Raw genomic sequence first — 26,298 nt, 5'->3', positions numbered from 1 at the left:
ATGCATGCTAAGATTAGGAGCCCAGCTATGATGAAAATGGTTTTGAGTCTGAATGTGGTAAAAGCTTTCAAGTTTTATCAGTCTTGAGCAGCAACTGGACGCACACGAGTTTAATAAATTACCTTGACATTTTAAAATTATTCCAGTGAGGCTCTTGGTCTGAGGGCCATCAGGATTAGACTATTCACTTCTTTTGCTATCAAAAGAGTGGAAGGCAAAGCTTTGATTGGCCATGGCTTCTGAATCTCAGCTTTTGGTTGGACAGATGACAGGGCATTACATGCTAATGCTACCCTAAGTGCTGACCCTTTTTTTCCCAAGTATGGAAACAACTCATTGGTTCAGAAATAGTTTCATTGTTAACCTGAGAGAACATTCTTCATGTCCTTTGCAGCTTTAGATGGAAGTCACGTTAGAAATGATTAGATCGGTTATACAGGGCAGGAAGAGAAGAGGCCTCGATCAGCATATGTTTCAACACTTGAGTCATGCCTCCAGTTCTTTTAGTTTTTCCTATAGTCTTGTGCTTGTGCCTCATGCTGTGATTCTTCTGTCTCCACCTTCTGAGTAACTAGGACAACAGGTATGTACCACCATGACTAGTTTGCATTTGAGGGGCTAGCTAACTTTTGCCCAGGCTGACCTTGAATTACCATCCACCTGTCTCTGTCACCCAAGTAGCTTGAAAATTCATTGGTGTTTGACTGTAAAAAAAACAACAACCCTAAATGTAGCTGAGCATCAGTGGTTCATGCTTGTAATTCTAGCTGTTCAGGAAGCTGATCTGAGGACTGTAGTGAATTCTGTAAGTTTCTTATTGCCAATGAACTGCCAAAAAGCTGCAAGTGGAGGTGTGGCTGGAATGATAGCCTTGAGCAATAAAGCTCAGAGACAGCACTTAAGTCTAGAGTTCAAGCTGCAGGACAAAACAAAACCATCATATATATGCATATATATCAATATATATTATTGATATATAATATATATTGATATATATGCATATATATATCAATAAGTCTTTCCTCCATTCACAATTTCATACTTGAAATAGGCAAAGAACATTGTGTACAACATTGTGTTACAATTTGTCCCTGAAAGTATTTGACTAAACAATGGAGTATCCCAATCTCAGAGCAAGATGCACATTTCTCATGTGGGTTATGTGAATAAAAATGAAAATTATTCTTATCTGCCACACACCCATCTTATTCATTCTTTGTACATTTTTCAATGAAATTATTTAGTGGCTAATTTATAAAATCTCTGCTGCTTCTAGTGAGTGTCCTTCAGTTTAAGAGATGGATGAGTTTTTAAAGATAAATAAAAATGCAGTGAAATCTGGGGAGCTAGTAGTTTCTATACACAGCTATCCAAATATTGAAAAGTGAGCATTAAAGAAAGAAGAACAGGGTTGGGAATGTGGTTTAGTGGTAGAATGCTTGCCTAGCACGCATGAAAGCCTGGGTTCAGTTCCTCAGTACCCTGTAAACAAAAAAAGCTGGAAGTGGGGCTGTGGCTCAAGTGGTAGAGTGCTAGCCTTGAGCAAAAGAAGCTCAAGGACAGTGACCAGACCCTGAGTTCAAGCGCCAGAACTGCGGAAAGAAAGAAAGAAAAGAAGAACAATTACTAGGCAAAAAGTCCCTGACCATTGAAGGGCTCTCTTACAAGAAGCAGTGACATATCTGTGGTCCTTTAACAGGAACCCACCTCACATGGGGGTCCAACAGCCCAAGGCAGTAGATAATGCCTGGATCTTGCGTTAGGATCCTTAGAAATGCCATGCACTGGTTTTTTTTTTTTTTTTTTTTTTTTTGGGTCTGGTCGTGGGGTCTGAACTCTGGGCCTGGGCACTGTCCCTCAGCTCTTCAGCTCAAGGCAAGTGCTCTACCACTTGAGCCACAACGCCGCTTCCGGCTTTTTTTTTTTTTTTCTGCTTATGTGGTGCTGAGGAATTGAACCCAGGGCCTCATGCATGCAAGGCAAGCACTCTACCACAGAGCCACCTTCCCAACCCCTGCACTGTTTCTTAGTAAAGGGCATACGAATGAAACTCCATAGAAGACAGCTACCTCATAAATGTGTTCCACCAACGGTCCAACTTCCTCTTCTTTGCGGGGCTCCATTTCTGGCACCCAGTTATGAATGGGCAGAACAATCTGCGGAGGATGGGAAACGCTGGAATATGGAAGGTTGTATTAGTGTCTGTGGATGGTCAGGTCAGCAATGCTTCACTAAGGTATAGTACGTTGAGAGCAGAAGAAACTCAGAATACTCAATTTACTCAGAAGATACTCTCTATGTAGAAAAACACTGAGATATTCAGCAAAATGCCTACCATACAGTGGAAGACCTGAATCCTCCACTGCAGTAGGCTGCTACGTGGATGATCTCTAGTCCAGAGATCAACATTTTGCTAGTAGGGGGCAGAACAAAGAGCATTCTGGAGATTAGAGGAACACACACCTACCTTCCCTCTATCCCTCTTTCCCTTCCCTCCCTCCCTCCCTTCCTTCCTTCCTTCCTTCCTTTTCTTCCTCCCTCCCAACTTCCCTCTCTTCCCTCTCAATTTCCCTTCCACCATTCCTCCTCTTCTCTCCTCCCGTTCCCCTCCCCTCCCTTTTCCTTCCCTCCGAATCCTTCCTTCCCCTTCCCTCCCTCAGTCTAACCTGTGTAAGTGTATGGATGCCATATTAAAAGTAGGATTCAGTGTATGTGTGCAGATGTGTGTGTGTGTGTGTGTGTGTGTGTGTGTGTGTGTGTGTGTAAAAATCTACCCAGGTTCCTGGGTGATGTGTCAAATGTCCAGTTGGAAAGAAACACTGTTTTGGGATTAAGATTTCTTTTCTAAAATCCTCCTTTCTAGATTTCTTTGGCTTCCTAGCAATGCAGTCAGACTTCTTACAAGGCCAGGCCCTGAGCCAAAAGAGTCCCAGAGCTGTCTTATCAATAATTCAAGGGAGACAGGGAGGGAGGAATACATGGTGTTATCAGGTATGTGGAATATTCACTTGACATGTGGATATATTTTTCTACAATATGCTCTCAGAGAACTAGCACTGGACAAAGGAAATATAGTATTTGCCATTATTCCATGTTAAAAGCAGATTACAAACCAAATTGCTGTCTTAATAAAATCTTAATAAAAGTAAAAGTCCCAAAACAATGCTTTCTAAAAGTTTTTATGTAAAAAATAATCACACAAAAAATTGTCAGACTTTCATCTTAAAGTAATGCCATGAGACAATGACATGTTTCAAATGTCTTTTAGATATTGATGCAAGCCAGCTGATTGAACTCTACTAATGTCAAGTGCTCTCTTCCTTCTTTTCCTCTAGGTAATCTCTTTTTAAAGCACAGAACATAATTAATTTATTGCATTAATCTGACCTTAGGTCAAGAATTTAAATTGGCTATATCTCTATGGTCTCATCTGCAAAGTTTTGATATACTCTTGGGATTGAATACAAATGACTGGTATATGTCAAACACTTTTGGTCAAAGTTTTATTTTGTTTTTTTGTTTTTTTGTTTTTTTTTTTTTTTTGGTCTGGTCGTGGGGCCTGAACTTTGGGCCTGGGCACTGTCCCTCAGCTCTTCAGCTCAAGGCTAGCGCTCTACCACTTGATCCACGGCACCACTTCCGGCTTTTTTTTTCTGCTTATGTGGTGCTGAGGAATTGAACCCAGGGCCTCATGCATGCAAGGCAAGCGCTCTACCACTGAGCCACCTTCCCAGGCCCCTCCCCTTTTTTTTGTCTGTATTGTTTGCCAGAAGAGGGCTAAGAAGTGTTTTTTTTTCTTTTGTTCTTTTGTTTTTTTTGTTGGTCGTGGGGCTTGAACTCTGGGCCTGAGCGCTGTCCCTCAGCTCTTCAGCTCAAGGCTAGAGCTCTACCACTTGAGCTACAGTGCCATTTCCGGTTTTCTGGAAGTTTACTGGAAATAAGAGTTTCACAGACTTTCCTGCCTGGGCTGGCTTTGAACTATGATCCTTAGATATTAGCCTCCTGAGTAGCTAGGATTACAGGTGTGAGCCACTGGCACTCGGCTTCTGAGAAGTGTTTTTTAAAAAATGGATAGTCCACAAAGATGTTGCTAAATTGTACCTATCCGTAGGAAGTGGAGGCGAAGCTCACGTGGTAGAGTACCAGCTTTGAGCTAAAAAAAGCCAAGCAAGTGTGCAAGGCCCTGAGTTCAACCCCCAGTGCCTTAACACACAGACAAACACACACACACACACACACACACACACACAAATAAAGTGTAAACATCTCTAATGTACACCTGTAAAGTGTGTAGAGAGAGAATGAGGGAGGGGTGTCACTGTTCAAAAGGAAATGTACTCATTATGTGACATATGTAACTGTAACTCCTTCTTACATCACCTTTATAATGAATTTTTAAAAACCTAAACAATAAAATTGCAAAGGTACTACATAAAGATAATAAAAGGATATGCAAGAAATTAAAAATAAAATAATAAAAATGTACTGCTGATAAAAAAGAGTGTGCAGTATATAGCTTTGCCTGAAGCTGAAAGTTCTCCACCTTTATTTGGATTGTCATGATGTCAAATCTTTCTTCTCCTCATAGTCTGCTCAAACCTGGCATACATTGTAAGGACAAGAGTTCAGGATGTGGCAGGTGGCTTTTATCAGACAGAAGTTCTGAGAGCTGAGGCTTCTGTTCTCACAGAATCATGGTGACTTTTCTGCCTGAATTTTTACTTTGTCTCCAGCTTGGCCGGAAAGAGTGGAGTCCATGGTCAACATTCCCTTCCATCGTGAAGTTCTAGGGGTTGTTTTTCTTCGCATAGAGAAGAAATGTAGAATAGAAGATGACCACAACTTCTCCAGAAGTTTTTCTTTCTATGGTTTCCAATCCTAGAGGACTAGTCATACATTTTCTACGCTCATAGAATCATAAATCATTAGAACTTGTCAGGTATTGTGAAGACAACATGCTTGAAAAAATAAGAAGGAAAACTGATATGCAGAGACACAGTGGGCCATTTGCAGGGACTGCCAATATTCGGCTTCATTTCCAATACACAGAGCATCTTGGGAGCTCCTGAACTGCAGTGATAATTGAGAAAATTCAACTTAAATTTCCTGGCCCATTTCCATTACAATATCAAAGAAAAAATATCTATGAAGAAATGTAGCTCTATACCAGGGTACAGCAGCAATCAATCAAAAAGAATGGACCCCAAAACTCACTTATTTACAAATTGAAGACCAATTTAAATCAGGGGGGAACATGGCACAGAACAGCCCCCAACAAATTAGCTTCATATTGCTCATTATTTGAAGATCCCAGGCAGTAGCATGGGTGAGAATTATACATTGAGAACCTCAATTAATGAAAATTTGGATACAGTAGAAAGACATTTTGAAGGAAATAAGGGATTGGTTTTTGTAACTTACAGCTGACTTTGAATAACTGTAGATTCTCATATAGTTGTAATAAAGAATGTGAGATCCCATCTTACCCCAGGTAGATTGGCCACCATTTTGAATTCTAACAACAAAGGCTGATGGGGATGTGGGGAAAAAGGAATGCTATTGCTCCGCTGGTAGGAATGTAAACTAGTACAACCACTCTGAAAAGCAGTCAGGAGATTCCTCAAAAAACCAAACATAGACCTTCTCTATGACCCAGCCATACCACTCTGTTGCCACAGTACCATGAGCCAGGATATGATAAGGACACCTGCACATCCATGTTCACTGCTATACTATTCACAATACCCAAGACATGGGAACAACCCAGATGGCCCACAATAGGTGAGCGGATACAAAAAATGTGGTATTTTTATACAATGGAATTTCACACAGAACAAAATAATGCCATTTGCAGGGAAATGGATGAAACTAGAACAAATCATGTTAAGTGAGGCAAGCCAAGATCAGAGAGATGAATGGTGCGTACTCTCCCTGATATGTGGAAATTCGATATAAAAGGCAGTGAGATATGACAAATTACACGGAATTCTAGATACTCACATGCAGTGAGACTTAAGTCTTAGGAGAGAATCACAAAGGTGCAAGACCCAACCACCTCCTCATGTATATAAGATAATATATATACTGAACAAACTCCAAAGATATGAAAATAAAGGTTTTTTCCTAATTTTTTTCTTTTTTTGATGACCCTGTATTCTTTACCTTATATATGATATACTCATGTCCACATCTGTGGGAGGGTGGGGGGAGGGAACAGATTCAGGAAAAAGTGAAAAAGTACAGCAGTGGAGCGCAATGAAGATTGATGAAAATGAACTATGCAACTTGTGGGTGGGGATGGGAGAGATGGAACGGGAGGGAATGAGGGAACAGATGACACTGTGTGAAAGGAAATGTACTTATTTCCTGAAGTATGTAAAGGAACCCCAATGTATATCATCTATAAAATAAAAATAAAGTAAATTGGAAAAAAGAATATAGAGAGAGCTCATATACATGCTAACAAGTGTCTCCCACTTGTTATATGGCGACAACTTACAAACACAAGGTGTGTGGTGGTTTAGCATTCAAAAAGCAGTCTTCTGGTTGGCTTTGACAGTCACAATGCACAACATTTCTATGACCATAAAGACAGCCTTTTATAGCCACACCCACTTTTCTCTGTCCTCACACTTAGTTTTTGGCAACTACTTGTCTGTTTTCTATTTCCACAATCCTATTATTTCAATAACGTTATGCAAATGGAATCCTACAGTAAGGCTTTTTTGGTATGATTCTCTGGAAATCCATTAAAGTTGTTCTCTACCTGCCAGCAATTCAGCACTTTTTATGCATGAGAGAGAGTCTATGGTGCAAATGTAGCACAATTTGTTTACTGTTCACCCACCAAAGGCGAGATGAGTTGAGTGCAGTTTGGGTTCATTAGACAGAAATGTCTATAGGCATTTATAGAGAGATTTTGTGGTGCCCGCGTGCGTGCGTGTGAGTGTGTGTGTGTGTGTGTGTGAAGTTTTCACAAAATTTCAGGTTAACACAAAACGTCTTCCAGATCTTCTTGGAATTAGGAATTTTGCTACATTGAAATGTCTGTGTCATCAGAAAGTTCAAAATTGAGAATTTGGTAGTATAGTGTCGACTCTTTCCATTACCTTGTTTTCAAAGTTCATTAGTACCCAATAGCAAATGCTTCTACTATTTATCATGTGGAATGGTGCTGGCTCTGCCCAAGGTGGACACATAGTATCCTGTGCAGCTCTGGGTGAGTCATGGCTGTGATCTATTGTAGTACAATAGATCATTCACTACTGATCATTTCACGACGGGTGTGATTGGTTTACTCTGTATGAGCTCAAGCTCTGTGTGGCTGCCTGTCCTGGTCAAATCCACAGTTCAGAGAGCTATGTTTCAATGGCTCCTCTGGACCCACAAATGGCATGTAAACCAGTCCAAGGGCAGTATAGATGTTATCTAGGGATGAAGTCAATGAAAGAGTTGTTGGTATTCTTGGAATTCTTTTTCCACTCAGTTTTAGTTTATCTTTAAACTATAAACCCACAGTGAATTAAAAAAATAAAACTGCTTAAGATAGTGAATGAGAAATACATTAGGATAAACACCTTTGATCAGGACAGAATTGATTTTTTCTGAAGACTGAATATCCTTAGAGATCCTTAGATATAACTGCTATTTGTTCCTTGAAGAATTAAATATTAGAGCCAATTTTTTCAGTTAATCAAAGCACAGAAGTTTGCTATGTAAAAACCAAAAGTGACTTTAATAATATCTTGCAGTATAAACTGTGGTCAATTTTTGGACATCCATGTTGTAATTAAAACAATTGCATCCACATGAGAAACTCAATTTTCATTAACTGTTTGAATTTCTGGCAAAAATGAATAGAAACTTCTTTCTTTTTCTTTTTAGTGTGTTGACAAATATGGTTGAAACATAGTTACCTTATAAAATGAATATATGAAACTAAAGGCACCTACATTAAGCTGTTAGCATTCTTGGATTGAATTACATCTCACTGAATAAAAATACTTCCCAATTTAAAAATACTTTGGAATGACACAACAATTTCAAGTTATTTTTAGTTGCTAAAAATAAGCTAGCTTAAAGAATGAGGTGGAAGTTCATATATCCTAGTTGAGAGTTTTGAAAAGATAGAAACATAAGTTAGTATGCTTGGATTTTTGTCTCTGATAAAGTATTTTTCTCAGAGAGAGAATAAAATTAGAAAACAGTATGTATAAATTAGCTCCAAACATCTATAAGCTGAACAGGTCACTTGTCATGAGTCAATTCATTATTTTTAAAGAAAAAAAGTCACAAAGAAAGAAAAAAATATTTTAAACTAAGCTATAGAGAAAATCAAACGCATCAACATTTTGGAATGCTGCTGAAGTCACCCTTAGAGGAAAATTTACAACACTAAATACTATGTAGAAAAAGAAGAGAGGTCAATGGTAGACTTTTTACATAGAATTAGAAAAATCAGAGAACTTAAAACTCAGAGCAAGCAGAAAGAAGGAACTAGCAAGAAAAATTGAGCCAAAGAAATGGAATGTTGGGAGTGACAAGAAATAAAAGAAGAAAGAAAAATGAACAAAATCTAAAACTGGTTCTCAGAAAAATAAATCACAGAACTTTAGGCAGATTCATCAGAGAGAAAGAAGAAGTCAAAAGGAATAAATAGAGTTATAACATTAGGAATGCTAGAAGGAACATCACCACAAGTCCCACAGACATTAAAAGGAAAATGAAAGAATAGGAACTTCCTACACATAACAACTTAGATGAAATAGACAAATGTATTGAGTGACAAAGTATCAAGACTGTTCAAATAGAAATTAATAGTAGATTAGCTATTCTGAATGGAATCAAATTGTTAAAAATCATTCTATACGGCTGGGTGTGGTAGCTCACACCTGTAATTTCAGTGAATTCGGAAGTAGAATCATCCATCCATCCTGGTTTTATTTATTTATTTTGGATATGGAGTCTTCACACTCTTCTGCCTAGACTGGCTTTCAACTGCATTCCCGGAGGTCTTAACCTCCTAAGTAGCGAGGATTACAGGTGTGAGCCACAGCATCTGTCTGAAATTCTTCTTCACCTGAACCCTGCTGACATTCTTCCACCTAGGGATCAGATATGTGTGTATGAAGAAGGTTGCTAAAAGGAGACAAGGGAGGCCTCCAATTTTCATCAAGAGTAGAATGGATAAATGGTGGCAGAGTTGTCTAATGTAACACGCTTGTGCAATGAAAAGAATGAACTATATAAGTGCAAGCACTAACAACTGTAGATCTTAGCTAGGTGTGGTTGCACAAACTTGTAATCCCAGCTACCCCTTTGGCAGAGGCAAAATAGGATTTATGTGAAGCCAGTCTGGGGTAAAGTCAGCTAGCCACTATTTCAGAATCCAAAAGAATCAACAGGAAGCATGCCATCTAGCAAATGTGAGATCCTGAATTCAATCTTCAGTACTACAAAGTAAAAAATAAATAAATAAAAATTGCTCATCTGGGCACAAAAGCCGCTATAGAGCAGGATTACATAAGGTTTGGGAAAACCTCAGCCTCATAGGCAGGACAGCATGGTCAGTTTTGAACGTGCACTCTGAAACCCACGTTGCATCTAGTCTTATTCTGGCCCAGCATTTTCCACCTGTCTGATCTTCAACTCCTTGTGGGCCAGTTTCCCTCCCTTGTACATCAAGGAGCCCAGTGTGGACTCAGATGTGTGATTGTGGTAGAGCACATAGAGAGCATCCTGTGGTGTGAGCCTCAGTCGGCCCGTATTGGATAGCATTAAGAGGGCCGTGGTCATGGCGGCTTCTGTCTCTACAAACCCCACCACCAAGGAGGAATGTGTGGCCCCTTAGGAGTTGAAGCAAAGGAACAAAAAACAGGATTCTGGAATTCCAGAGACTATTTGGCCCTCATTACCAGTGGTCAGTCTTTAGCCAAGTTTTTCTTTCTTTTTTTTTGATTGTTCTGTAGGAAGCAGAATTACAATAACAAAATCAATGAAGTCCATATTTGTGCAAGATAAGAGTTTACACACTCCACTTCTGATTCCCTTTCCCCTGCAGGGATTTTCCAGTGGTAATCATTCCAAGCCTTTGTCTTGACTGCCTTCTCTCCCTGCCTCTCAACTTTGTTTCTTGGTACTTTCTTTAAAGGGCACAATTGAAAGAAAAAGATACAGACTCTCTGGCCTATCTTCCCTCGAACCTACGCTGGCCATTTACCAGACTCAACTGGAGGTAGTGAAGAGAAAGAATTACCATGATGCTAAAGTAACTATTGTAAAAGTGGGATATTTTTTTCTTCAGGCAATTGCACGGTTGTCCATTTTATTGGTCCTTAAATGCTGATGTCTTTAGAGTTACTATGCAGGGTTTACAAGAGGTGCTGCTAGAAAGTTAATGGTGGAATAAAAAAGAATGAAAATTGAAAGCAGGCTTGCACCTATAATCCTACCTACTCATGAGGCTGAGATGTGATGATTGCAGTTTGAAGAGAGCCCTGGCAGGAAAGTCTCTGAGACGCTTATCTCCAATAAACTATACAAAAAAAGCCAGAAAGAGATCTGTGCCTCAAGTGGTAGAGTGATAGCCTTGAGCAAAAGAAGCCCAGGATAGTACCCAGGAGACACACAGACACAGACACAGACACACACACACACACACACACACACGAATGAAAATTGAGAACCAAAGTGAATTGTAGTCTCTAGTGCATTAAGAAAATACCTAATACTTTTTCTTAGTATCTCATTATGTAGCCTTACAGAGAGCTACCATCATACAACATATAGTCCTTATTTGTTACCTACCCTCTTATTTCGACTTGAGCTATAGCAGTGATGTTGATCTGCACACTCACAAAGTTGCTTTCAGGATTGTCCTTGTTGGAACTACAACACAATAACACATGATTTAATCATTATTTGATCAAATTTGCTACCACACTATGATTACCAAAAACATCCAATATGGTTCAATAACAACCCACTCTTAAATCTTCTCATTGAGAACAGGATGGCATATTCACTGTACAAAATCATAACCAATGCATAGATCTTTATAACCAATGGCAATGCAACAACTTTCCATGAAAAGATAGTTTATCTAGAAGCACAATAAGGATCCTGAACAACTTGCATTTTTTTTCTTTTAGTTTCAATGGCTAAATCAAAAAGGCATCAAATGGAATCCGTTTTCCAGCTTCTACCTTAGACACATTCCTTTACATCTCTGGGCATCATGTTGAGCCCATTAAATAAGAAACGACAGCATAGTTGACTCCTGATTTTCCATGCTAATCAAGAAGAGAATGGAGCAGTACCTAATCGGAAAAGCATTTGCTTCTGGCTCTGGAATGCATCATACCATACATTGTTTTTGGCAGCAATTCTGTCTTCCTTATGGTTTTATTTCTTAAGTTAATATTTCTTTAAGTGTACATTTACTGCATGCTCACTGGCTGGCTAGGACAAGACATGAGGAGTGAAATGAGAGAATGGCTCCTACCCAGAAGAAACAAAGCCCAAAGAAGTTGGGCTTTGCATAAGAAGGCAATTCAGAGACCATGCATGCATCAGGAATCCTGAGAAGGAAGGTGTATGTTTGAACAATAGAACAATTCTTTTCAAGTTTGTAGTCTGTCCCTTTTTTTTTTTTTTTGAGGTCTGGTTGTGGGGCCTGAACTCTGGGCCTGGCCACTGTCCCTCAGCTCTTCAGCTCAAGGCTAGCACTCTACCACTTGAGCCACAGCGCCAATTCCAGCTTTTTTTTCTGCTTATGTGGTGCTGAGGATTTGAGCCCAGGGCCTCATGCATGCAAGGCAAGCGCTCTACCACTGAGCCAACTTCCCAGCCCTAGTTTGTCCCTTTTAAGCACATATAGTTGCATATGAAACTTGAGTGTGTATGTGTGTGTGTGTGCATGTGTGTGTGTTGTGTGCACGTGTGCGTGTGTGCGTGCCCCAGTACTGAGGCTTGAACTCAGGATCTGGGCGCTATCCCTGAGCTTTTTCACTCAAGACTAGCATTCTACTACTTGGGCCACAACTCCACTTTCAGCTATGTGCTGGTTCTGGACTTGAACTCAGGGTCTGGGCATCGTCTCTGAGCTTCTTTTGTTCAAAACTAGAGCCACCACTCTACTTCTGGCTTTAAACTGTTTTTGTTTTTGGAGATAAAAGTCTCCTAGACTTTCCTGTGTGGGCTGGCTTCGAACTGTGGTTCTCAGATCTCAGCCTCCTGAGTAGCTAGGATTTCAGGCTTGAGCCATTGGCACCAGGCGAGGCTGTTTTGCAATTCAGGGAGAGCAAAGGAAGACTCAGCACCCACACCTTCTGCTGGGCTAATAGTCTCATCCCTGTTACGCTGACACACCATAACACTTGTGACTGCTTGTGTTGACAAGATAAGAAAGGAGACACGCTTGATATATAACTGAGATACTTCCTTGACCTCTTTCCTGGAAGGAAAGCTCACTCACGAATCCCACTGCCCCCATTCAAACAATCAATCCATCACAACCAGGTTCCTGGGCTATTAATACTATCTCTGCTTCTTCTGTTCAACCATGAGAAACTTCCTCCGAACACCCCCGCCCTGGGTTGCACACAGGACAAACAAGCTTCTCACTTCATTACTCTGGTGCCATTTCCTTTTTCTGATCGTGTCCTATTTTCTAACTTTCTCTTTTCTGTGTCCCTTGGAATGTCAGCAGAAGACAATACTACAGCCTTCATTTCGCCATTCCTGAGAAAGAAATTTCAAAGGTGATCACAAAAGTCCCATTTGTACATGGGAACTGCTCTACAATGACAGGAAAAGATTCATGTCATGTAGAATCAGGCTGTACACAGAAAAATCCTTGGATGTACATATTAGATAACAGGAAATAGTTTCAGGTTTTTCTCCTTTGGCTGCTGTTTGTTGAGGAAAGGATTAGGTACAAGCAATGGTAATTGATATATGTCAGGGTTTAGGCTTCAGACCATTTGATTTAATTTATTTCTGGCATGAACATTTAAATTAAATGCAAGGTCTCTGATCTAAATTCTTATTTACATTTCTGGAACCTTCTAAGCAGAATACGCAGATAAAATGCTCTTCTCCCAAACACCTGATTATCTGAGTTTGCAGTATTCTCAAACATTTTTCTCCCTCTAATGGTTTATAAGTTTGGTGTTTTATGTATATGCCAGTTCTTTCTGATTTTTTTTTCAGATTTTGTTGTAGTTGGGTTTGAACTAAGGGCCTCATGTTTGCCAGCTGGAGTTCTACCACCTGAACCATACCTCCAGCCCTTTTTTGCTTCAATTATTTTTGTATGAAGTCTCAACATTTTTTTCCTAGGCTGGCTTAAATCTGTCCTATGATCTATAGCCTCCTCTTTAGCTGGGATCACAAATGCATGATATTATACTGGCTTGCTTCTTGCAATGGAAGGTGGGGTTATCACTCCATTTTTGCCCAGGTTGCTTCAAACTACAATCCTCATTTCTTGAGTAGCTGAGATGATAGGACTGAGCTCCTATGTCTTACCCTCTTTCAGAGGTTTTACATTTTTTCCCAGGGTAATGTTACAATAGTCATGAGCAGATATGGAATAAAGTCATGGCCCAATTTCACATGACAGGAGATGTGTATAAATAGGAATAGAGGTACCAAATTATGTGGTTATTTCTACTTTCCATCATCACAACACTTCATAATGTCAAATTTCTACAAATTGAGTACTTCATCACTGAATTAAGTCTTTAAGTCAAGATCTACAGGATGAATTTTGGATATGGTATATAAAGTATTTTCTAGTGTCTTCTGTCCATTCTTGTATTCATAAATAATATACTTGTCATCTTTATACTGGACTTTCTTTCCAAATAAGAGCCATGCATTTTATGAGTGTTGTATCTTTCTCCAAGTTAACACAAAGCTTTATGGCCAGAGGGGTCAAGGACACAGGCAATGAGGTAAATAAACCAAATAATGCTTACTTGACCTTCACTTAGGGATTTTCCACCCCGTGAACTTAGTATTATATATAAAAGATATCCAGTATGAAAATCATTGTGACTACATAAAACTTTGGGGAAATTTGTAGTTTTGTAGCTATGAAAGAAGTGATTTTGTAATCTTTTTCATAAAATAAAATGATACTGCAGAGGAATTCACTACGTCTACATTGTATGACTTAATTTGAATAAAATAAGAAAAGTTCTAAGATTCAACAGGAGATTTTTTAAGTTGAATTCAAGAAAGCCCTAGGTAAGGTCAGAAATAGGCACCTTAGTTAAGTTCGAGACTCTCCTGGAAGTTGTCATGAAGCTGTGTGTGCATATGTGTGTGTGTGTGTGTGTGTGTGTGTGTGTGTGTGTGTGTGTGTATAATGTTATATAGGATTCTGATTTTAAAAATATCTCCATTATTATGGATCATATATATATTATAATCTTAAACCTTTAATTGATTCAGCAGTTAAAAAGTTATCTGGTATGCAGATTAATTATGTATTCTAAGTGTCAATCATAGTTTAATGATCATTCTTATAAATTAGAAAGGTAAATTTAGAGAGCAGCCACATTGAATGAGTATTTGTGAACCAAGTTTCGGATACTGACCTTATACTTATTTCTAGTCAGAGCAACGGCTCAATGGGCTGGCCAGTGTGTAAATAACTCTGCAAGGTTGTCATGTCCTGTCTGGAGCATTGCTTTTGAAGTTTTGTAAACTGCAGATTGCAAAAAGAACTCATTTCTTGGGGCATCTTATTAACCCCATTCACATTTATCTGATAGACATGTTCCATAAGTTGTAGTATCATATCATATTCCTTTCAATTTTGTTTCTTTTTTTTTTTTTTTTGTCGGTCATGGGGCTTGAACTCTGGGCCTGGGCGCTGTCCCTCAGCTCTTCAGCTCAAGGCGAGCACTCTACCACTTGAGCTACAGCGCCACTTCCGGTTTTCTGGTGGTTTATTGGAGATAGGAGTCTCACGGTCTCTCCTGCCCGGGCTGGCTTTGAACCGCAATCCTCAGATCTCAGCCTCCTGAGTAGCTAGGATTATAGGTGTGAGCCACCAGCGCCCGGCTTCAATTTTGTTGCTTTTTAAATATGAATTTAGGGCCATTAAATGGATTCCATTACCAGATAATGAGTTGTTGTGCATAGCCACGAAGCATTGGTTCCACGTGTCTCTATTCCGTGGATCTTCCTGTTCATGAAATATCTTTGGCCACAAAAACAAACAATGGCCAATGAAAGCTAAATCCTTAAACATGGTGTTTCTTAGGGAAGGAAGGCGAGCCACCTACGTGACTCAGTGTCTTATCACTGGAGAAGCCCTGCCTCCAAATGCCATGTGAGATCAGCTGCACCCCATCAAGTACATCAGAGACGCAGAACACTAGGAAACCTCAAGGTTGCACATTGCAAACTCTTTGTTCTTTTCAGAACCTATCCTTAGTGATCAGCTGACTCTCAGTGTAGAGCCAGGCTGTGGTGCTGGGATTACCTGAGGAGGAAAAGGAATGGTGAAGTGGTCCAAATCTGACTACCTCAGAACTTGGCTTTCCTAATATAGCATCTTATTTAAACCCACACATATGGAAAAAGATAGAAATCATGAAGAACACAAAGATTAACTCGTAAAGAAAAAAAGTATAGTCTCCCATTTCAGAAGAACTTTTCAGATGAAGGAGCTTGGCCAGTATCATATATTTCACTCAGAATTTGGTGTCAATTTTGTAGGCATTTTAAAGCTCTTACCTTCGGATTTGGAGATCGAAGCTGATACTCATGTTTGTTTTCTCAAGACGTGGGACGGCAAATCGGAGGCCCAGAGAATACTACAAGCAATAACCACAAAAAAGAAATACACACAGGACGCAGAGTTATTACATGATAGGAACCTTACACATAGCGTGAAAATCTTTCTGAAGCAATTCCTCCACACCCCACCCAGAGTCACTGCAACCCCCTTAAATTGACTTCTACCCTAGGTGTCTGACAGCAAAGAGGAAGTGGTTTAAGGAGATTGCTGGGTAGAAGATTCAAGTCATTGTGTATTTTGGTTCTCTTTATCTAGCCTGGGTCCCTTCTTTGCTGGCCACCCATCTATTTACAAATTGAAAATGACCCAAATATACAAGTGGAGACTGATAAAGGAAATTATGATGCATTTGTTTGATGGATGCTGATCTGGTTATTGAAATTATATCTGTGAAGTTAATGCAATGATGTGGATAATGCTTTTAATGCAATAATGATCAACAGAATAAAGGTTTACAAGGTTTGTTGTATGCTTTAGCTATACATGAAAAATTACTATGTAGTAGAGGAAATGTACTGTAAAGAAATATTCCAGAATGATCTTGATAGTGAGATGAGGATTTTGTTGTTTGGGTTTTTTTCCTCTCCAAATTTCTTTTGTTTCAGTGTTGGGGCTTGAACTCAGGGCCTGGGTGCTGTCACTGAGCTTTTATGCTCAAGGCTGGCACTCTACCACTTGAGTCACAGCTCCACTTCTGGGTTCTTGGTGGCTAATTGGATATAAGCCTCATGGCTTTTTCTTCCGAGAATGGCTTCAAACAGTGATCCTCAGATCTCAGCCTCCTGAGTAGTTAGGATTAACAGATGTGAACCACTGGCTCCTGGCTTATTTCCTGAATATCAAAATTGCTGTCCTTATTTTTTTATAATTTCAAAATAGATTAACAATTGAGAAAAATAAATACAAAAGTAGGAATGAGGAAGAAACACTAGTACCTAATATATAGACACTGTCTGTGGTTACTTAATTCACCACAACCACTCTGGGGCAAGTATTGCTTGCCGTTGACATTTTACTGTCCAATACCAACCTGAGGATTAGAGAGATTAGGTGCCATATTCCAGGTGCAGAGCAAATGAACTACAGAGCTGGAATTTAAATGTGTGTGAGGCAGATTTTGAATATGTACTTACAGATAGAACAGTATAAGAATTAAGCCAGTAATCAAAAGTTGTGTTTAAGTTGGGTGCTGGTGGCTCATGCCTGTAATCCTAGCATCTTAGGAGGGTGAGATCTGAGGATTGCAGTTTAAAGCCAGCTCAGGCAGGAAAGGCCATGAGACTCTTACCTCCAATTGACCACTAAAAACCAGAAGTGGAGCTGTGGTTCCAAATGGTAGAGCACTAGCCTTGAACAAAAGAGCTCAGGGACAGTGCCAGGCCCTAAGTTCAAGCCCCAGGACACACACACACACACACACACACACACACACACACACACACACACACACACACACACACACACACACCCCTGGAAACAAACCTCATGTTCATATGGGTAACAATATGACCTAATAATAAGTGTTCATTTTTGTCAGAAATCATCTTCATCAAACCCCAAACCCTTGCTGGATGAGTCTGGCTTAAGTCTCTTGACTTAAGTCAGTTGATCACACCACTCCAACTTTCCTCCAACTATGTACTTTTCCATTTCAGGAGACTTACTCAAAGTTATCAGCTAACAAAGGGAAAAACTGGTATTTGAACCCATGACCCTTGATTATGGAGCATAAGCCAATTATAATTCCAAATGTGCCAACTCTCTGTCAGATGTCCACGTATGCTGAAGACAATTCAAGGCTTCTGAACTCAGGGCAAAGATTTACCTCCTACAATAAATCCTGCTGCCACAGGCAAAGCCAGAACTTCTCTTCTTTATCCCTTCTGGCTCCATCTTCACTACTCTGTCATCACAAAACTCATCATAGCTTTGGATTTCTTACTGAATGAGAATCCTGTATATTTGTATTTATATTGCTGGACGCTAGTATTCTGGTAGGACACCAAGAAGGAGTGCAATAAACATTCCTGAAAGAATGAAAATAATCAGGATTGTGTGGTAGTGTGATGAAGCTGAACATTGGTCTTCATCAACACACATTCCTATGTAGGATGAAGGCATCACAATTTCATCGTGTAGGAGTTGTAGAGATTACCTAGCATTGAACACTAGGTCCTTAGACCTCCATTCAAAACTGTCTCTGGCCTAACATGTTTTCCTTTTCCTGCTTGCAAAAATTTGGAAACTTCTTGTTCTACAATGATTTTATATTTCTATAGTTCCTCCGTGGAAATCACTTTTACTATTTAAGAAATAAGAAGTAAGAGTTTTGGTTTCTGACTTGAAATTTTAAGTTAAAATAAAGAGGTACTTTTAAGTTAAACTTTAAGAAAATAAACAATTTTCTTTTAAAAGATGGGGAATGGGATACATGTTCCTGATGATTTCTGATGCTTCTCTTTAATACTTAGGTCTGGAACTTTATTCCATGGAGAGTCTTTTCCAGGTATAAAATGAAGAAGTAAATAAATCAGAGTGTTTTTATAACAAAACAGAATGCAATAAACTTTGATGTGTTTAAGAGTATTAAAGGTCAAGATAAGAAAGCTATTAGGTTTCTTCCACTACAGACCTCAGAGATAAATGCATATAAACAATTGACTTCCTTGTCTGCTAAGGATTATTTGCTGGTAAAATGGATGGGCATCGTTTCATATAAACACGTTTGTGTTTGAGACCATGCTGCCATTTTTTATCTTTCTTTTTCAATGACACTGGTGGCCAGTCTGTTCCATTAATCCTTCCTGATCTTAGCCAATCTCTGGCCTAGCTTTAATACTGAAAAGGGAATGAGGGATTGCACTGTGATCATTACTGCTACCAGGGGAATTGATTTCTATTTGCTTTTGGGGGCAATTGCTTCATATCAAATTCAGTGGTTGGATCTTATTTTCTTCTCTTTCTTGGAAACTAGCCAAATGAATTATTAGCTTCTAAAAAAGGAGGATTATAACGAATGATGTTCTAATATCTCCGTTCGGACCTCCTGTTCTAGCTTTTTGGCTTTATTCTATCACCCCATCTGTTTCCCATTAGTTTTTATTCAAAGTTCTTTCTGCAGTGTTGCAGGACAGATAAGCCTGAGATGGTGGTCAGTTCTGACATGAAACCTGGCTCTCTCTCTCATCATCTGTGGGACTTCAAGCAATTCATTCATTTAGCCTCTCTAGATCTCAGCCTTCTCATCCAGAAAATACAGAAGATGCTTGACACACGGGGTTATCTTGAAAATTCAATGAAATAGCATAAAAGATACCCCTTCTAGTAATTGGTTAATCACACAGAATAACTAATCTATGATAACTAATGGTAATCTGTTGAAGGAATTTACTTTTCCTTTAAGTATTTTTAACACCCCAAAGTAAGATTATGAGACTTCAAGATGGCATATTTTTAATACTCACAAATCAGCATAATATTATACTGTAAATGAGTAAAATATTATTTAGCACAATATACTGAAGAATAAATTTGGACTAGATATTACTTGTGAAGAAGTCTGAAATGCTCAGGTGAATGTGTATAAAACACTGGGTTAATGGACTAATTTATCAGAAGACTCACCAGCACCTTTACAATGCAAGTGTGTACCTGAATCCCCCAGGCGATGATGAGAGGGTGTTCATTAGTGACCCCACAGCTGCCTTTTAAAAGATGGCTAAGGGACCACCAAACTGTAATCCATGGGTCGTGTTCTAGTGGAAATCTAGATGATTACTTCTCAATGATTTTTTAAAAATAGGACATTTCAATAATAAAACAAACACTTCATGTTAATTAGAGGACCATGTAAGTTCAATTTGTGTAAGATTTATGTAGCATTTTTAAGATTTTAGAATTTTTTTCTCAAACATAATGTCACTAAATCATCACCCCTGGTATATTTATTAAAGGAAGTTATTATGTGTATACTTAAACTGTAATTGCATAGAATGACTTTATTGCCTACACGTAATCATGACTAGAGACTTCCTAAACTTGGAAACAAGGAGAAGTGAAAGAAAGAATAAGAAGGAGGAGGAGGAGAGGTGAAGGGTAAGTAAAAACATAGCTCCTATGCTTTTTTTTTTGGTGGTCATGGGGCTTGAACTCTGGGCCTGGGTGCTGTCCCTCAGCTCTTCAGCTCAAGGCTAGCGCTCTACCACTTGAGCCACAGCGCCACTTCTGGCTTTTTCTGCTTATGTGCTGCTGAGGAATGGAACCCAGGGCTTCATGCATGCAAGGCAAGCACTCTACCACTGAGCCACCTTCCCAGCCCATAGCTCCTATTCTTTTATAAAAATGTTGGAGATTATTATTAATCTTTTCTTCAATTGCTTCAACTTTGTTTTGTAGGTTTTAATTACTGACCTACTAAAGCTGGTTTGGAAACTAAAGCAATTTTTTAAAATATAAAAATACTTCCACATCAGAAAGAATGACATTACCCCATTTGTTAGGAAATGGAAAGACTTGGAAAAAATATTAAGTGAAGTAAGCCAGGCCCAAAGAAACATAGGTCCCATGGTTTCCCTTATTTACAATAACTAGTATATGTCTGAGACAAGCAGAATAAGTCAGATAAGTTGATGTTAGGTGAAATGAACCCCAAGATAAGTATTCAAATGTTTTTTCTTTCATGCAATGTTTCTAACATTTTATAAGATGATTTCTTTGTTGCTTTGTATGTCCCTCCCCCACGGTACAACCCCTGCTTTCAATGTATTTGATGTTGGTATAATTTGTGGAGGGGAAGGGAAAAAACAAATCGTTTAAATAGGGATACAGGTGGACCCATTGCAACAATGAGATATACAAATCGTTATGTCAAAAAAACGAACCTTACAACTTTGGCGGTGGGCGGGGGAGGGGGGGGGTGAAGGGTGAGGGAGAGATGGGAAGGGATGGGAAGGGGAAACAAAGGAGGAGGCTACAATGCTTGATAAGAAATATACTCATTATCTTGCCCATGTAATTGTAACCTCTCTGTATGGCATTTTCACAATAAAAAAAACTCAAAAAAAATACTGCCAGTGGCATCACATAGCAGCTACATTAGAAATAAGAATTTATTTTATATGCTTAAAATCTGTTTTAATTAGACTATACGTAAGTTTTTTTTAAATGTTCATTGTATTTCTTTAGGAACTTGAAGAAAATATCCAAAGAAATAATCAGTAGTGAAACTGTCTTCCTAGATCTGCTATAACAGATTTTTAAAAAGCATGTAAAAGTTGACTGTTTTGATGGTTTTTTTTGTTTTTGTTTTTGTTTGTTTGTTTGTTTTTTGTTTGGTCGGTCATGGGGCCTGAACTCTGGGCCTGGGCACTGTCCCTCAGCTCTTCAGCTCAAGACTAGCATTCTACCACTTGAGCTACAGCACCACTTCTGGCTTTTTCTGCTTATGTGGTGCTAAGGAATCAAACTCAGGGCCTCATGCATGCAAGTCAAGTACTCTACCACTGAGCCACCCTCCCAGCCCCAAATGTATTTTATTTTTTTCCATACCCCAAAAAGTTTATTAGAGTACAAAATCATTTTCATAAATACACATGTAAGTTCTTATGAAGATAGAGGGACTGTCCAGGTTTTCCAAGACACTTTCCAAAGTGATTCAAAGGCACAAAATGTACGTCATGATGAATATACACATTCTAGACTTTGTGCCTCTGATAGAGCCCATTGAAGATTTGGCTTCATGACTTGTAAAACTAAATGCACTGAATGAGATTCTGTTTGAGTGAAAAACCACAGACCTATACACATCATGTAGGTAACTGCTTCAAAATATGGAGAATACAAATACAGCACTTTTAAAAAGCAAACACAAAAGAATGGTGTAAATCCAAAAGTGTTCAAATGCTTCCATTTTGGATAATTAAGAACCTATACAAGTCTGTTCCCTGAAGTGAATGCATCACTAGTCTCTACTAAGGAAAATGAATTCTAAAAATTAACATGGTTTCCAGTATTTCAAATTTCACTATAGAAAAACCTAGAGAGACCAACAATAGCCAATGGCTTCAAAAGATAGCTAAAGAAGTTGATGTAATCAACTTTACCAATGCTTGCCCGGGTCTGTTTGATACACAAGGAAAATATATTATAATTTCTTATAAAATAGCAAGTAAGGAGTAGATGTAGGAGATGTAGGCGGGGAAAGAGATTTCAGGAAGTCCTTCTCTTCTGTTAACTTTCACTTCAGAATCATCAAAAAGCAACCACTTTTGGGTGGTTTTGGCCTGAGATTTTTCAGTCTGCATAGGTTATAATGGTAAATCTTACTACGCCAATCATTTCCTGCCTCATTTGTTTGGGTGACCTTGTGCTGACTGGCTGAGTACTAACTGGGGGAGCTGTCCGCTGGTTCTTTGTAAAATTCAGTTAGACAGAAATCAATGGATCCTGCTGGCTTTCTCTTACATTTGTTCCAGCCACCATGGGATTGCCGAGGTCACACACCACCCTCCGGCTCACATTGTCCATCCGGTACTCGCAGCTCAGTGGTCGCAGCACCTGTCATGCAGAAGAACGCCAGTGTAGAGATCAGAAGGCAGGATGAATGACACATGACCTCCTGTCACCAGGTGGTTGGAAGTGTGTGTGTGTGTGTGTGTGTGTGTGTGTGTGTGTATGTGTGTGTGTGTAGGCTTCCAGTGCCTCTTGATTTCAAATACCCGGGTAGGTAAAGAGAAACCTCAGAGGAGAATGTGGAAATTCAATTTTGGAAAGAAAGTGTTGAGTGGCAGATGTGTGTGGTATTTCTATGGACATTTTGGATCTTACCTTCACTAATGAAGATCACAGATAAATAAAGAGCCTTAGGCCTTAGGTTAATAGTATATTAATGAAATGGCAGTGACGCATAGATTGTCATCAGATCCAGTGGCCATCAGTATGAAAATAGCCTTGATGACAAATTTCTCCTTACCCTGGTCCAACTATTGTAAAATGTGAAGAACACATCTTTAAGAACATATCTTTCAGTGTTCTTCTTTCTATGTATATTGTATTCTGATTAGAGTTTATGGACCTCAAGTAGGAAGAGATTCTTGGAACTCTTTGCTGGATAAGTTGTGTCTTAAGGTAATGCTGATGATCAGGTACTCTCTGAGTTCCCAGCTCTGCCTTATGCTGTGTCTAACTCTTTAGATATAGCACTTCAAAACCCAATGTCATCACTTATACTACCCCATGCTGTAGTCTAGCTCATTACATGTCTGCCATCTTGATTCCCAAACCTAAGCCAATACATTGGCTTTCTCCAAGGAACATCTTTTGGGCCATTTCTATCCCTGAGAGAAGTCCATGAGGGCAGGGGTAGCACTATTGAAATTTTATTTATTTTTTTTTATGCTGTAGGGAAGGCAATTTTATTATTGTTTCCTTATATGGATATTCAATTTTCAAGTACCACTAATTAACTAGATCCTCCTTTCCTGAGCAATCGGCAACACCAGCAATAGAGCAAATTTCCACATGTACATGGATCTGTTTTGGACTTCCTTTCCTATTTACCTCTACACTTATACAATAGTGTCTTCATAACTATAGGTTTATATTAAGTTTTGATATTTGGGCAGAGCACATTTTCTCACTTTGCTCTTTGTCTTAGTCTGTTTTGTGTTGCTCTAACAAAATACCTGAGGCTGGGTAACTTAAATGGGAAAAAATTAGTTGGCTCAAGATTCTGGTGGTGGGAGGATCCACATAGCCTGATGCCAGTGTCAGATGACGCCTCACCTGGCTACATCCTAACAGCTTGACAGAGAAGCCAAAAGGGACTTGGTTGGGTGAACAGTAAACTGGATGTGTGCAAGAACACTCTAGAATCCATGCTTTTTTTTGTTTTTGGTGTTTTTTTTTGCCGGTTGTAGGGCCCGAACACTGGGCCTGGGCGCTGTCCCTCAGCTCTTCAGCTCAAGGCTAGTGCTCTACCACTTGAGCCACAGCGCCACTTCCAGCTTTTTTCTGCTTATGTGGTGCTGAGGAATTGAACCCAGGGCCTCATGCATGCAAGGCAAGCACTCTACCAACTGAGCCACCTTCCCAGACCCTCATTTTAAAGTTTTATATTAAGGGAAGAAGGTAATTTTTCTTTTCAAGCAAAAGTATAAGAAACAATCCTCCATTCCTCTTCTTTCTACTGTGGTAACAAAACAACAACAAAACCCCACCCAAACTCAAACCAAAACAAAGAAACAAAAAGTCTAAATAAACTCCAGATGTCTACAGAAAGAGTCCTGCAGACAGGCTGCATGCTTTGAGGAGCTAGGCGTCAGGAGGGCAGGGATTTGTAGCTGTTCTATGCCCAGTGGCTGCAGCCCAGGCCACAGACATGTCAGTGACTATAGCAACTCACACTCTCCTTAGCAAAGAGCAAACCACAGAAAAGTCAGACCTAGTTGAAATCCCCACTCTGGGTAATAAGAAAGGAGCAAATTACTGATATATTTACAGCAGGCTCGCTCCCAATACCCTGAATGGCAGGTTGAATGATGCTGAAGAAGTTGAGCCTGTTTTTTTCTAAAGCTGATGATCGGCTGTTGCCTCAAAAGGCAAGCTTTTAACATGTGTGTGATTTCTTAAGAACTCATAAGTAGCCCTCACCATACAGAGATGTTTCCTGCTGAGATTATTATTAATCATGAAAAAGGAAAATAAAACTTCACAGAAGCTCTCAACAATGTCCTTGTGTCCCTTGAATACAATTCGAGGATTTAGTTCCTACAGGAAATATTTTTGTTCTGACTACAGGTTAAAGGTTGCATGTATATTTTCCAACTTCCTGGAAATAGTTTTTCAACATTAATCAAAGTTTCTCCTGTCCACATCCCCTCTGCTCTTTCCCTTTAAAAAATGTATTTCCTCTCTGTGACAAGAGAAGTAATGACTGTTTTTCTAGATTATTTTTCCTTAGTGGATCCAGGCACATTTTTTGTTGTAGCCCATTTATAGCTCTTACTGTATTATTTATTGACTAAAAGGATTTACCCTGGACCTGCTATTTACCCAATCCTAATAAATAAATAGCCCTTATCCTCAAATTTCTAATTAGTATAACAACCATAACAAGTAATTGTAACAAGTCATGGCAATGTACTGTTATAATAGTTTGTTAAGTTTTAGGGTAGAAGAAATGAGAATAAGCAATTAGGGAAGATGTCCTATAGGAAGTAACATCTAAATGATGAGCTTATAAGCAGTGATCAGTGCTTATCAGTGACTTAAGACAGTGAGACATGTATCTTGCTTCTGCTGTTTATTAACCAAATAACCATGAGGATGGTGCTTAATTTTTCCTTATATATAAAATGAGAAAGGCTGGGCGCCAGTGGCTCATGCCTGTAATCCTAACTACTCAGCAGGCTGAGATCTGAGGATCATGGTTCAAAGCCAGCCCAGGCAGGAAACTCTGTGAGACTCTTATTTCCAATAAACCACTAAAGGGGCTGGGAAGATGGCTCAGTGGTAGAGCGCTTGCCTTGCATGCCTGAGGCCCTGGGTTCGATTCCTCAGCACCACATAAAGCAAAAAAGAAAAAAGCCGGAGGTGGCGGTGTGGCTCAAGTGGTAGAGTGCTAGCCTTGAGCTGAAGAGCTGAGGGACAGCGCCCAGGCCCAGAGTTCAGGCCCCACGACCGGACCCTAAAAAATAAAAAATAAAAAATAAACCACTAAAAACCAGAAATGGCACTGTGGCTCAAGTGGTAGAGCACTTACCTTGAGCTGAAGAGCTGAGGGACAGTGCCCAGACCTAGAGATCAAGCATCATGACCAACAAAAAAAAAAAAAAAAAAGAAGAAGAAGATAATAGCAACTTTTCTATAAGATTGTTATGGGGATTGAGTAAATTAAATGAGCAAGAGCTCAGAGAAGTTATCCAATGAATCATAATTCATATAATTAGAGCAATTCAATAATAATGAATATTGAATAATAGTTCACTGAGTAACAATTCTTAGTCATTGAATAATTATTGTTCAATAGCAATTATTCAATGAATGTTATTAGTCCCAATTATTACTAAGCTTCAGTGATGAGTAGGTCTCAGTTATTTTGAAGGTTTGGAATGATGAGTAGAATGAAGTAAGCCTGGATGGAGACAAGAGAATAGAACCAGTGAGTCAGGGACAGGGAACATCTAAGAGTGGATGAACTCCATAAATTCAGTCTGGCTGGGATTTTAGGTGAGGCTGTACAAGGGTCAATGACTAGCACGAAGAAAACCATAGGCCCTCTGAAAGACTCGGCTCTTATCCTAAAAGCAGTGGGAACTAGGGAGGGTTTCGAGCCAGATTTACATTGTGTGTGTGTGTGTGTGTGTGTGTGTGTGTGTGTGTGTGTGTGTGTGTGTGTGTGTGTGTGTGTGTGTGTATCTGTCTGTCTGTTGGTTGGTCAGTCACTTGGTTAATATTGGTGCTCTTGCTCAGACTTTTTATTC

At 39.3% G+C, this 26,298-nt stretch overlaps 1 protein-coding gene across 1 annotated transcript in view; it reads right to left on the bottom strand.

The window, feature by feature from the left end:
• Positions 1-26,298, bottom strand: part of Itga8 (integrin subunit alpha 8) — a 167,889-nt gene that overhangs the window by 38,253 nt on the left and 103,338 nt on the right. The window contains exons 21-24 of the mRNA XM_042686085.1: positions 22,280-22,372; positions 15,754-15,833; positions 10,807-10,887; positions 2,070-2,175 (exon numbers count right to left, since the gene is read on the bottom strand). Of these exons, the coding sequence (XP_042542019.1) occupies positions 2,070-2,175; positions 10,807-10,887; positions 15,754-15,833; positions 22,280-22,372 (360 nt within the window). The remainder of the gene's footprint in view (positions 1-2,069; positions 2,176-10,806; positions 10,888-15,753; positions 15,834-22,279; positions 22,373-26,298) is intronic.

The sequence above is a fragment of the Dipodomys spectabilis genome, unplaced genomic scaffold, assembly GCF_019054845.1.
Source record: "Dipodomys spectabilis isolate Male_0828 unplaced genomic scaffold, ASM1905484v1 ptg000096l, whole genome shotgun sequence".
Lineage (NCBI taxonomy): Eukaryota > Metazoa > Chordata > Mammalia > Rodentia > Heteromyidae > Dipodomys > Dipodomys spectabilis.
Note: the sequence above shows the minus strand (reverse complement) of the source record. Positions and strands in the feature narration are given on the sequence as shown.